At 39.2% G+C, this 13,602-nt stretch overlaps 1 protein-coding gene across 1 annotated transcript; it reads right to left on the reverse strand.

The window, feature by feature from the left end:
* Positions 1-4,887: 4,887 nt before the first annotated feature.
* Positions 4,888-7,433, reverse strand: LOC132045964 (uncharacterized). Its single transcript, XM_059436527.1, has 2 exons — positions 7,419-7,433; positions 4,888-5,328 (listed from the first exon to the last, which is right to left on the reverse strand). Exons 1-2 carry the CDS (start codon positions 7,431-7,433, stop codon positions 4,888-4,890), a joined length of 456 nt encoding a protein of 151 aa, XP_059292510.1.
* Positions 7,434-13,602: the final 6,169 nt, after the last annotated feature.

The raw sequence follows: 13,602 nt of genomic DNA on the forward strand, positions 1-13,602 counted from the left end.
ACAAGTGTAGACATAGAAAATGGTTCATTCAACAATTCTGGTGCTATACTGCATATTTCCGCAATAAGTGGAGTGACATAGGATAAATTGGACCCCAGATCTATCAACGCGTAAACGTTATATGAACAGACTATCAACATACCTGTCACAACGTCTTGTGAGGACTCCAAGTCACGACGACACCGCAAAGCATAGATGCGGTTCGAGCCACTTTGCCACAAAGCTCCTCTCTACCTCTGCCCTCTTCCCACAAAGGCGAGGCCCGTACCCCCGAGAAAAAGACGCACGGAGGGCGTGGCCACCTGCCTATAGAACATCCCGTGCCCCATATCAGTAGGTCTCCTTTATGAGAAGTCCCTCTTGAAATGATCTGGGCTGCCACAAGTACAACAAGCCCTTGACCCATACTGACATCGCCCGGCGGGTGCGCTCGCACGGTGCCACGCTATTATGGCGATGATGCCTTTTATGCCGGACCCTGCCTGGCATTTGTGACACGGGCATACGAGAACTCTTATCGGGTCCGGAGAATATAATACCCGGTCACGTATCCAGGGCGAGGGCGGTGGTGGCCTAAATGTCCTACCACAATCTTGGGGTCGAAACTCCACGTTGTCACCTCGCACGGACAGCAGGTCCTAGCCAGCCTCTTATGCTCTCTCTCTATCCTCTCGGTCGCGCACGGCGACGTCTAAGATCCTCGCAGTTCTGTGTGAATGCCAGGATATGAGAAAGGTCCATATTATCATTCCTTTTGCCGCAGTGGTACAAGCCTCAACATAATCGGGGTGCGAACCCACTATGAACCTGTGAATCCTGGCCCTCGATGAATCAAAGAAGGATGGAGCATACCAAGGATTCAAATCGGAGGCAATAATCTCAAACGCCGGAACTACCTTCTTTGGACAGTTAACAACTGATCTAACCTTGCCTCTCGTATTTCTAACGGTAAATAACGATCAAGAAAGGCCTCTGAAAACTCAGACCAACGTGCTGGAGGTGCCTCAGGACCTCTGGCATACTCCTACCTCTCATACCATACAATCGCTATATCACGAAGCCTGAAAGCCGCTAACTCTGCTGCCCCGGCCTCGGTAGCATACATGACCCAGAAAATCTGGCTGAAGCTTATCAACGAAGTTCTTCGGATCCTCATCCTTCTTAACCCTTGAGTGCTCTGGATGGTCAAGTGCTAAAAACTCACGAACCCTCAAACTGTGGGACCCATCAGTGGTCACTACTCCAGCAGGTGCTCTCGGTTGTCTCTGTGTTGTCACAATCTGGGTCAATAAGTCCACCGCTCTCTTGAGATCTGCATACGTACGGGGAAAGTGCGGGTTCTTTCCTCCCCGCAGGCTCGCTCGGCGGTGGAGTCGTCGATGATCGCTGGGGTAGAGTCTCACCCTAGCCATCAGACTGGGCCTCGGCCGCCCATTGTGCCCTACTATTCCCCTCGCCCGCTGCCAAATTGCCTCTCCGCTAGCTACAGCCTTCACAGTCACCAAGCATGGGCGGCATTTGTGTACAAATATGGAAGGATAAGTTTTACTCAAATCTCCTATGACTTGGCTCTACAGCACGATTTAGATCTGAAAGAAAGGTAACTAAATTCCTAAATACCTTGTAGCTTCCTGTTTATATGATGTGCACAACACATCTATAAACAAGACTCTACTAGACACGGCTTTTAGACTCCCTAGAACAGACCTGCTCTGATACAAGGTTTGTCACGCCCAAATTTCGGAGCGGCGTGACTAGCACCCGAAGCCACACCAGGCCCGAGCGAACCACTCTAAATATGAAACTTTGGGGGAGTAATTCCCAACTTAAACTGATAAGGCCTACCTGCACACAGACAATACCAACAAACCACAATCTAGGTATAGATGTAGATGCCCCGGCTATCTCGTCGGGCCCCCGGGGCACACACACAGAAATATACATACAAGCCCGAGCAATGAAGACGAGGCTATCACACAAACACACTATATACAGGACTCCTCTACAAGCCTCTAGGGAATGTGCGACTATACCATACAATGTGTAATCAAAAGGAAGAGACTCCAAAGACCTCGCAACTCCGAACAAAAGGGGAACTCACCAATCAGCGGTTATCAGGTCCTGCTTACTGGGGGGGGGGGCTATCAGCCTATCGATCTGTACCTGCAGGCATGAATGCAGTGGTCCCCGCGAAAGGGACGTCAGTATGAACAATGTACCGAGTATGTAAGGCAATGGAATGACTGAAACTAAATGGAAAACAATATAATCTGGAGGCCAAAGAATTCTCAGAATTTCCCTCTGATCTGTCTCAATGAAATGCAATACCATGCTATCATATGTCTCACTGACCAAGTGGCCAAGCTAAATAAAAGTCTCGGGCGAACCCGTCGACAGAAATTACGTCTCAATCGACCAAGTTGCCGGGCTAAATAAAAGTCCTCGGCGACCAAGCGGCCGGAGCTAAATAAAAGTCTCACTGACCAAGAGGCCAGGCTAAATAAAATATATGCATATCATGTATATGCAAAACAATACCGATACTGTAACATGTCTCTTCTATCTCTCTATGAACTCAAGGATATAGGAAGGGAATATAGTCCCGCAGAAAGAATAACAATCACTCGAAAATCATGTAACAATATGACAAGCTCTACTTAGGCAATTTCTGGTCACTAGGTTATTACGCTCTTACCTTATATGGAATCATGCCAAGAAAAGAAGGAACAGCCTTAACATACCTGTTTCATCTCCTACTACTTAACGCTTATCCTTCCAAGCTCGTAAATCTACATTCAAGAGCATTCATACTACAGTTAGGCTTATTGACATATGCCTATGCCTATCTTAAGTCTTTAAATTAGACTTCTTTAGAATCTGCCGAAATTCGGGCAGCATCTCCCCTGTTTATATCCCTAGCCCGAAATCACAATACCAACATCCAACACAACAACAATAACTCTAATGCCAACAACATCATCATCCATGCCAAAATATTCCATAAAAACATCCCACATGATGTTTATCCAATTTCTCAACCAACAATTTCATTAAATGATCATTAAATAGCTCTACCTTCGTAAATAAATGTAAATCAATATTAATAAGGGAGGATTCACACCTTACTCCCACTAGAACCGCAATATCTTCAATATTCACCTTGAATTCTAGCCAAGATTCACCGCAATACGATATTATAATCGCAACTATACGCTGTCTGAACCTGAATCCGGAGATTATACTTAATTCGCATTAAAATTTGATGATTGGAAGTTGGGGGAAATTTCCAGAATATTTTGGAAGTTTGGAGGGGTGTTTGGATGAAAAATGAGGGGGTAAGCCCCCTTTTATAATGTTCTAGAGTCGGGTTGCACTGACCTATAATTTGCTCAGCGCGTTCGCGCCAGCTTGGGGCGCGTTCATGCTGAGTTATCCCCTGGCTCCTCTGCTTGTTCGCGCCACCTCTAGGTGCGTTCGCACAGAGTTAATATCTGCTCTGGTAGTCTGTCTTAAAATGCTCATAACGTTTGATTCCGATGTTGGATTGATGCACGGTTTGTTGCGTTGGAAACTAGACTTCCTGAACTTCAATTTAGGCTTTTACTTTACCTCAAAACTCTTCATATGCTAAAAGATATTCTTTCCCCAAGTTAGACCAAAATCATCGTACAAAATCTTGCCTAACTTCTCTCCAAAGTTCCAACAAACTTAATTTCCTTAATCCACTTGCCCTCCAATCCTTCCCTAGCTTATTATATGAACTTAAACCCTCATAATCATAAGGTGGGCGCACATAATATCATATATCCAAGAAGGTACTCCAGTATCCACAATTACACAGCTAACACCTAACGAATCTTAACGTGCAAAACTATAAGGTGTAACAATGATGATGATGATAATGATGCCCACAGTGGCCGATATGATACGATACGATGGGGTGCCCACAGAGGCTTGACAGGCGTTATATACGCATATATATATGTATGACCTCAGGCATGCATGCATGCATAATATTTACGCATATTATTAGCCTCGGAGGCGGTTCGGTACAAGATGATTATATACATGATTGACCCACAGGAACAGTTCAGACATACAGGTTGCATTCATTTACCCTATGGTTTCTTATGTCTCTCTTATGTTACTCTCATGCCTTACATACTCAGTACTTTGTCCGTACTGATGTCCTTTTGTTGTGGATGTTGCGTTCATGTCCGCAGGTAGACAGGGAGACGATACAGATCCTTAGGCTGTCATCTCAGCGTTGGTACAGGAGCACTCCACTTGTTCCGGAGTTGCAGTTCAGCGTGGTATGACTCTTTTGCGTGTATATGGGCATGGAGGGGTCCTGTCCCATCCGTATTATGTTATGCACTCCATGTAGAGGCTCGTAGACAAATCTATACAGTTAGTTGTTCTGTGACCTTCTCGGTCCATATTTTGTTATATCATTTGACTGTTATGTCGGCTGGTATATATGGGCACAGTTTGGTGATGTATTTATAAATGTACCTTTTGGGCATGTGTCCCATACAGTTTATGATATTTATGAGTTAGTATGATGGCCCACTTAGGTATGGATATGAGAAGCATGTACGTGTTGTGGTGCTCGATAGGTTAGCTCTGGGTGCCCGTCATGGCCCTCTGGTTAGGTCGTGACAATTAATTTATGCCTGAGCTCCGGGGTTAGCCCCATGCCCAGTTATACCTTTCTATCCGACAGATATACAACCAAGATGATTTGTTCTAATTCCTCCACAGTCGATTTGGTTGCGTCCGAATCATCGGCAGTAGTAATGACCTGGGAACACCAAAGTCATCTTCCTCAAAGTTTGTCATTTCTTCCTCTTTCTTCGGGCTGGCTAGGCCCGAGTCGTGTGATTACTATTTAGCATCTCTGTCTTCGACTGATTCCTCTACGGCCTTTAATGGCAGTGCTTTCGATCTTGGAGCTGCTTCTTCAACTGCAAACATCTCCCTTGCCGCCGGCTGCTCCCCATGAACTATTTTTACCCCCTCTGGGATTAGAAACTTTAACATTTGGTGCAACGTCGAGGGTACTGCCCTCATGTCATGCACCCATGGTCTGCCAAGAAATGCATTGTATCTCATCTCTCCTTCAATGATGTAGAACTTTGTTTGCCGAACCGTCCCGGCGGTATTCACCGGCAGAGTGATTTCCCCCTTCGTAGTTTCACATGCCATGTTGAACCCGTTGAGAACCCGAGCAGCTGGCACAATTTGGTCCAACAGCCCCAGCTGGTCTACCACTTTCCAACGAATAATATTGGCTGAACTACCTGGATCAATCAAAATACGCTTAACCTGAGATTTATTAATGAGGACATAAATTACCAAAGCATCATTGTGGGGTTGATTGATGCCCTCCGTATCTTCATCATTGAAGGAAATAGACCCCTCCGGTGTAACAGTTCTCTTTTTATGCGGTGTTAAGGCATAAAAGGCTACTACGAACTCGTTGGTGCTCTTTTGGACTTTGTTTTGAAAAGAGTCGCCACCTAATTTTTAGGAAATTAGGAAAACCAGTGGTGAAGGGTTTATTAAAATATCGTAAAAAATCCTTCGTAATCCAGAGTTCTAGGTAAGGATTTTGGTGATCCCCTAGGGAAGGTGTTAGACACCCCAGTATTAAGGATCCGTAGAATACGGTTGACCTTCGAGCTTCAATGTGTAACTATGTATGAACTGCTTATGTATTGTTTAGTTTCCCGTATAAAAATACTGTCATGGCATATCATTTTGGTTTTAAAAGAAATAAAGAATTTCCCTTTAAATAAGGATAGTTTGAGTTCGGATTTAAAATATCCGGATAAAAATAGTTTGTCCTTTTACTTATAAGGATAGTATGTTGGGTATATCCCATCTAAAACTAATGCCATGTATTTATATGTAATAAAAATATATGTATATGTATATGTATATGTATATGTACAACCTTTACTTAATTCATACATTATCCACACTTCATCTCTTCAGTCAACCCTATCCTCAGAACTATTTTCCCGAACTTGGGTTTTGAAGGAAATTTCACTTATTTAAATTCATTAAGTTTGGGTCTTGCCCAAATATTTCTTTTACTTTCTTTTCTCAGATTTCTCAAATTAATAAAAATGCACTTAAAGAGGTATCCAGAAATAATCAACTTTTTACAAGAAAAAAAATACTTTCACTTTTATTTATTTTAATCAAGTGGAATACAACTCTTTTATCATTTGGATATAGTTTTGAAACATCGTCTATCCAAATCCTAGGTTCTAACCTGTAGGGGTTTCAATATCTATACAAATGTATTTGCATGTTCACACAGAAAATAATGTAAAACTATACTACAAGAAGGGGAAGAAAAGTTTAGCTTTTTACGGTCTTGGGCCCAAATCATTCAGCAGCCTTGTTCTCGTTCTTTTGTGATCTTCTAGTCCTTCATCCGAGCTGTCGGGCCTTCAGCTTTACTTCACTTCCGTCTTTGGTAGAATCTCATCTTGCGGACCCATTTTGATTAGATGTACCTCGCAAGAATGAAATGAAAATAGTTAGTCAAATGATACACTACCATAGGGTGACGTTTATGAATATAATAATATCCCTCGGACTCGTATCAAACTTTGGGAGCTTTGATTACGGAGGCTCAGACTCAAGGTTCCGAATATGGAAAAGGGATCTGGACCATGTCGCAGCTGCAAACTAGTTACCATTCTAGTTGCCTTGTCAGGCGCATGTCGGTTCCTACCTCGTGATATCAATGCGAGATCATCCTAAACCGAGGGATCACCTTTCCGGACTAGGCATGGCCTCGAAAAATCATTTTTTCATTGGCCTAGGTGTAGGTAGTATCAAGTTCAAATTAGTAAGATTTTCATCAAGTGTAGCAATGTGTTCCTCATCAAGATGTAACATCTGTATACCAGCAAAAATGCTTCAGTCGTGCAGTACTAACACATCAAACTTCAACAAAACATAGCAGATATTTGCCTTTAAACAAAAGAAGGATTTGTCCTAGACATAACAACAAATGACCCAAAATTCTGTAGTTATTTTAGCATCAAATCTGCTTAAAATATGGCAGATTATTTCTCGAAACACCACAACAACTTGGCTCAAAACTACAGCCACATATCTGCGGTAACTACAGTACTTCTTGCTCTAAAATGTTTCCAGGATACAACTCAATTCACCCAGCAAGAACAATGCAACGGTTCAACAATCCGCTATGATGAGCTATCAAACTAGAAAGTAACCTTGACCCGTTCAAAAGTCAACAACCAACTCCCCTTGAAGATAACAAATTTTTGTAGTAGCATATGTTAACCCGCAACCATTCCTTAGTCAATCAAATACAGGATCTGTTCCTTTTAAGTGAAAGCAACACAATCAAATGAAATTGAGCAGCCAACTACCTCAAGAAATACCATCTCTCTCAAGTGTAGTAGTATCTGTTTGTCTTATAATGCAAACAACTTATCCAAAAGAACATGGCAACATCTTTCTCAAAGTGCAGCCAGCAAGTTGCAGCAATTCAGAGCAACACAACAGCAGTCAACAGCAGTAGTTAAATTTCAAAGTGCAGCAGGAATTCAACTTCAGCAGCAGCTCATGAACATTTAGGATTTGGGCAGTTTCCCCCAAAGTCATGCAAAGAAAAAGAGGAATGGAGAATAAGTATCCAGGAACACAAGAGTTCTAACAAGATGCTTTGGTGCTTAAGATAACATACTTTGGTTTAAGTTCTACAAACAGGTTCAGGTCTGTGCCTGGGCATCTTTAGAAAGAAAGAAACGGATAAGAATTGTTGTATTTAATCAACTGTCACTGTCTGAAATTTAACACCTTTGAATGTAAAACTAAATGGGCATTTTAACAACCTCATATGATAAAAAAAAATGCAATAGATACTTCACAAAGATCAGAATAAAAGCTATTTTATTGTAGTCTCTCATTAAGGTGGACTTATACTGCTTTTCTCATATGTTCATGACAATCAAGTAGAAGAAGAGGGCTAGGAGACATTGTTTAAACCAGCAGTTCCAGTTTGGCATATAATACTGGATATTCATGATGATTCCAACCTTTTATGGATAATGTTTCCAGTCACAGATGAACTTAAAACAAGAATAACAGCAACCCCAACAACTCCCAGATATATCACAACTATAGTATTTGAGGAAAGAAGCTAAAGCAAAACCTGGAAAGACATGGGGGTGCTCGAATTTAGTATCAAATTCTGTTTGCTCTATCATTAACTTGGTTCAATTTAAAGAGTTGAACAAATATGATTATGCAAAGTTCAAGCTAAGACCATTTTGTTCATTTTTCCTTCATCAGTGCTGGACTCACACTTATTCTCTTTATCTGTTCTCAATCAGTTTCTTTTCAGAAGGCAGATAGCAAGGGGGATTTTACAATACTAATTATGTCCAAAAGAAAAATCTTTCAAGCTTATGACTTTGCAAAATCAGTTTGTTAAGCATACAAGGTTGAATCAAGTGAATGGACAACTTACTTTTGAGAAACTATGAACAAGTAGGAGCTACAAAATATTTTGTTAACATGCAGAGGATCTTCACAATACCTACATCTCCTCCCGGATCCTTAAGTATCAATCCCAAAGAAACTTGGACCATTATCATTTTTTAATAGCTCAGAATTTAAAGTCCAGGGGGTGCAAGGCATTACACATACTGCTAAAGAAGGCAAACTAGTCATATTCTAATGCCACAAAGCCCTGAGGACAAAGCATCTGAATCTGTCTCAAACTAAACCAAAACATGATACCTTCATAGCTAAACAAGGCCACAAACACATAAGGGAAAGGGGAATCATGGATTAGAGTTTAAAGAAAAATGAAAGGGATGGACACCTTAGGATGTCCCTCTCCCTCCAATTCATCATGCAAAGAAAGAGATGGGGGGAGAAGTATGAGGTATCAAGAGGTAAAGGGATTTTTTTTTTTTTTATCAAATGAGATACTTCACTAATTGTCACAACCTGGTTTAAACTTAGGAAATAGTTAAGGTGACAAAAGAATCAAGTTTAAAACCATCAAAATAGTTCATAAAACAGACCAAAAGTCTCCAGAAGTTGTAAACTAAGAGAGGGCAAGGATAAATTCTTTAAAGCTAGAAATCTGGGAGCTTATTGTTACAAGAAACTTAATAGTCAATTTATGATGTGATTACCAGAAAGTAGGGATTTCCTCTAAACACAATGTGCACCAAAATGAATTTAGAGACTGGCCATCAAGCATCAGTCTTAAGCAGCAAACTTGAAAGATAAGACAGCAAGGGGGCTACCACCATCCATGTTTCCAATGCCACAATAAGATCCGAAGGTTTCTAAAACCTTAGGCATGGTAGGCTATCGGAGGAGGCTAAACCAGACCCAAAGCTACCTTGGCTTTCAAACAGTAAGATAAGAAACAAAGGCAGTGAAGATGCCAGTGAGGAAATCACTCAAAGGGATAGTTTTAAAGATGCTGAAAATTATTCTAAACTTAGCAAATTTTGTGAGCGAATGCCAATGCAGACAATGGACAGAAAAAAAAAGACTTTCAAACCGGACAATGCTTAAACTAAGACAACTTCAATCAGAGTAACAAATCCTTCTAGGAGCTAGCATTATCCTGAAGCTAATTAACTATCTCAGAACTGCAGAAATTACTACTACTAAATGTTTAGGAAGACATATTTTCCTTTAAGCACATAAATAAGCATCAGTTTAAATAGAATTTCAGATTTGGAACTGAATCTTAAAGGAAGAGAAGAGCCTTACGAATCCACTGTTCTGCCTCATTTTAAGAATGCCAAAAGAGAGCCTATTCAAATTATTTCTCATTACCAAAATAGTGACTACACATGATACTATGAACTTTTCTATCCTTTGACAGGCAATTTACTCATTTGAAACCAAACAGTCACTAAGAGGTTTAGATAGGAAAACTGAATTTTAACACACATCCTTTAACTATTTAGCATGCTATGCAGTTGAACAAATTTCAGACTTGTAGGGAAAAGGAACTAGGGATCTACACTTGACTGGTTTAAAAAATCATGTTGTTCTAAGGACATAGATTCATGGAGATTCATAGACTTATGGGGGATGAAACATAGTAAAGAGTTAGGGTCATGAACTGATAAAATCCCATAAGGGACTAACATTCTGAAAAAATCAACCACACATAGGGCAAGTAACTTTCCAAGATATTTGATAAACACTATTATTAAGACTAAACAAAAGAAAACTCAAACTTAGAACACACATTACTTTAAATTAACAGATTCGGCCATTTAACAGCCTTTGAATTAAATGATATTTAAACATCAGTTAAGATCAGAGAGATGAACCGACTTAGAGAGAATCATGTGAGTTAGGAGTAACATTCATTCAAGTTTTACTAAAAACCAAAGTGAAGGAATCTTGAAGTTTATTTTAGCCAACTCCCATCTGGCAAATGCTTTATCTATATGTCATATCAATTTCTAGTAGAGAAAGAAACAAAATGAGAATAATGCATTATAAAAACCATTTTATTAAAGGCCCAAATCAGAATCTACAAAACAGCAAACATAAAAGACAAGGAAAGGACTGAACTAGCCATCAAATGTGACAGTGACAGTGTCACATTCAGTATGCAACAAACACTTATTCAAACAATCAAAACAAACACATTTTGAGTTTAACTATTTTGGCCTGCTAGGATTCAACTTTTAAGACCCTATCATATATTTCATCCCAACAGATTTAATTTAGAGCACCTAAACATAAAAACCCAAATTTCTACGTTTATCTAACTAGTCACAAAGATTTAAAGAAAGAAGAAGATGTATCAGGAGGGAGGTTAAATAGGTTATCATATTGCATATATTCATAGCTTAACTGGACTTCAAAACAGAGGCATTGCAACCTTTTAAAGAGCTAATCTCCATCATGTTTACTGGTGAAGGAAGGAACTGAAGAAAAATGAGTGTTATTGAATCAGAAGTCAAGAGGAAGATGTATCAAACTGAAACTGCAAGTGATCAAGTTCAGTCATGCTTAAACTAGAGGAAAATACACTGTTATAGTAAGGAATAAACAAACAACATAGAGAGACCAATTTTAGTTATTTCAGAACCCACTAGTCAGGATAGAGGGAAACACACCTTTGAAAGATACATTATCTCAGCATACACAAGATCACTTATCTCAGCATACACAAGATCATTCTCTAGGCAAACAGACAAGAGTAAACCAAAGAAAAGGGGACTTATGATGAAACTACTAAGGAGCTTATATACCATATACAACAACACACTAATCTGTTGCATCCTTAAGTCATCTTTAAGGACCAAATTTTATTCCCAAGAGCACAAAAGCAAAGGTTAATCATACCAACAGGCAACAGCCAAACATATTTGAATTAGACTTAAGACCAAACATCCAAAGTAATTCCTAACAACATTTGTATTTTATAAAAAACCCCAAAAAAATGGGAGTGACAACCAGAATCCAAATTATCAGACTAACTGGAACATAGCACATTAATTGATATTGTGGACACATTACAAGTGGAGATGAGGATACAAGCTATAAATTTAGCAAAATGAACTTTCTAATCATTTAACATATCACACAATGTTCAGTTTGAAACAAAAAAAATTCTTCAAACTTTAACAAGTTAGAACCTCAATGAAACATGTATTAAGATTTAGGAAAACTCATTTAGTAGTACTCTATCTTTCAAACACATAGCATATTGTGGAACTAGCATTGTGGAATTTCAATCAGTTTGGTCAGAAGACTCACACATAGATCAAATGCTACCAGACCACAGAACTTTTAAATTAACTTAAGAACCAAATATTAACACTTGAGCAGGTAGCAGTACCTATAACAGAACTCTTTTCAGCTTTTAGTATAGGGTGAGCTAGTTGAACACATGAACAGACTTTAACTCTACCACCCCCTCTATTCTTGAGGAAGGGAAAACATAGTCAAACCAACATATTCCAGGAAACCAAGTAATGCTGAAACACTCACAAAATTGTCAATTAAACTAGGTTGACTGGTCTACTCTTCAAACTACACCATGTCAATAGCTAAAGATCCTAACATGTTCAAAGGTACATAAATCATGATCACATGAAAAGAAGTGGAACCAGACTTCTTATTCTTTTAACTGAACTACAGGCTAATCATTTGAACAGTTATATCATATCACTATCCAAAGTCCATATTGAATACATATAGAGAAGTTTTCTACTACCTGATGTTCAAAGGAAACAGGAAATTCTTAACATTAATCACATAATCCTACTGATTCAATTAGAGACATAGCTACAGATTTATTCAAACAGAACCTAATAGGGAAGAAAACTACTTTCAAAACAAAGTTAAGACTAACACTAAGCTATCTCAAATTCGAGGGACAAAAGTGACAAAACTCAATAAATGCAAATAAGATTTAGACGAGGACGAAGATTACCTTTTAGTCGAGCAGCGAGAGGGGCGACAAGAGTCGTAGAACAACTTTCCACCCAAATCGATTTCCGATGAACGGAAATGACTTCCAAAAATTAACATGAGCGAGAACTTCCTCGAAACTCAACGGGTTAGACGGGTTTCTGAGTGTTCTCACTCTTGGGGGTTGTCAAAAACCCCTTTGTGGGTATGAAAACCCATTTTTCATCTCTGAACTTGTTATTTGAAATGAAGAGAAAGACTTCTATTTATAGAACCCAAATGAAGTATGACCGTTTGAAAAATTGAAGATTCAAATCCCCAAACTTGCCCAGAAGATAAGCAAAATCCGTTGAGAAATCAAAGAAAAAGGGCGCATTCCCGTTAGGATTCTGCCCGTTGTTCTCCCTCTCCTTTTTTAAAAATGAAAGTGAAAAGGGTCGTTTTTGTTGATATGGAAAAGCAGGGATTTTGGGCCGGGTCAATCCCTTTTGGGCTGGACCCGGCCCAATTTAAGAATAGGACCAATTTTTTTGCATATGTGCCCATATATACGTAATGTATATCATCAGTGTATACATGCGTATATATGTGGTATATATATGATCTTTTATGAAACTTTTAAGCACCACAAATGTAAAAATAAATGTATTTTCATTTGTCTCAAATTGTTTTAATTAAAACATAATTAAACTCTATTTTAACACTTAATTTACCCAAAATAAACTGCTTATTAATTTATTTATTTTAATCCCTTGACTTTGACGGAGTAGACCACTAAATGATGACTAATTGTAAATGCTTTAAATTAATAACTCGTAATTAACTATAAATACTCTTGTATTTTCTTGAAAATACAAGAATGTAAAATGACATGAGATTGTTTTTTTGCCAGTGTTTTGCCAAATGTAATGGCAAAATGACACCGGGGTAATTTTTGTAAAATTTATTTGACTTGTAAAAATGCATATTCTACTCCATTTGTAATCCAGAGACTCCAATTAATTGAGATAAAATTATCGGAGGTCAAAAATTAGGTGTCCACATCCGGTACGTAATCCCTGGTTCTTTTTCCCGAGTGATCGAGACCTTTGTCCTCTTCATCATCGGACCTCAGGGATATTTCTGCCCCGCCAATAATCATAT

The sequence above is a fragment of the Lycium ferocissimum genome, unplaced genomic scaffold (assembly GCF_029784015.1).
Source record: "Lycium ferocissimum isolate CSIRO_LF1 unplaced genomic scaffold, AGI_CSIRO_Lferr_CH_V1 ctg878, whole genome shotgun sequence".
Classification (NCBI taxonomy): Eukaryota; Viridiplantae; Streptophyta; class Magnoliopsida; order Solanales; family Solanaceae; genus Lycium; species Lycium ferocissimum.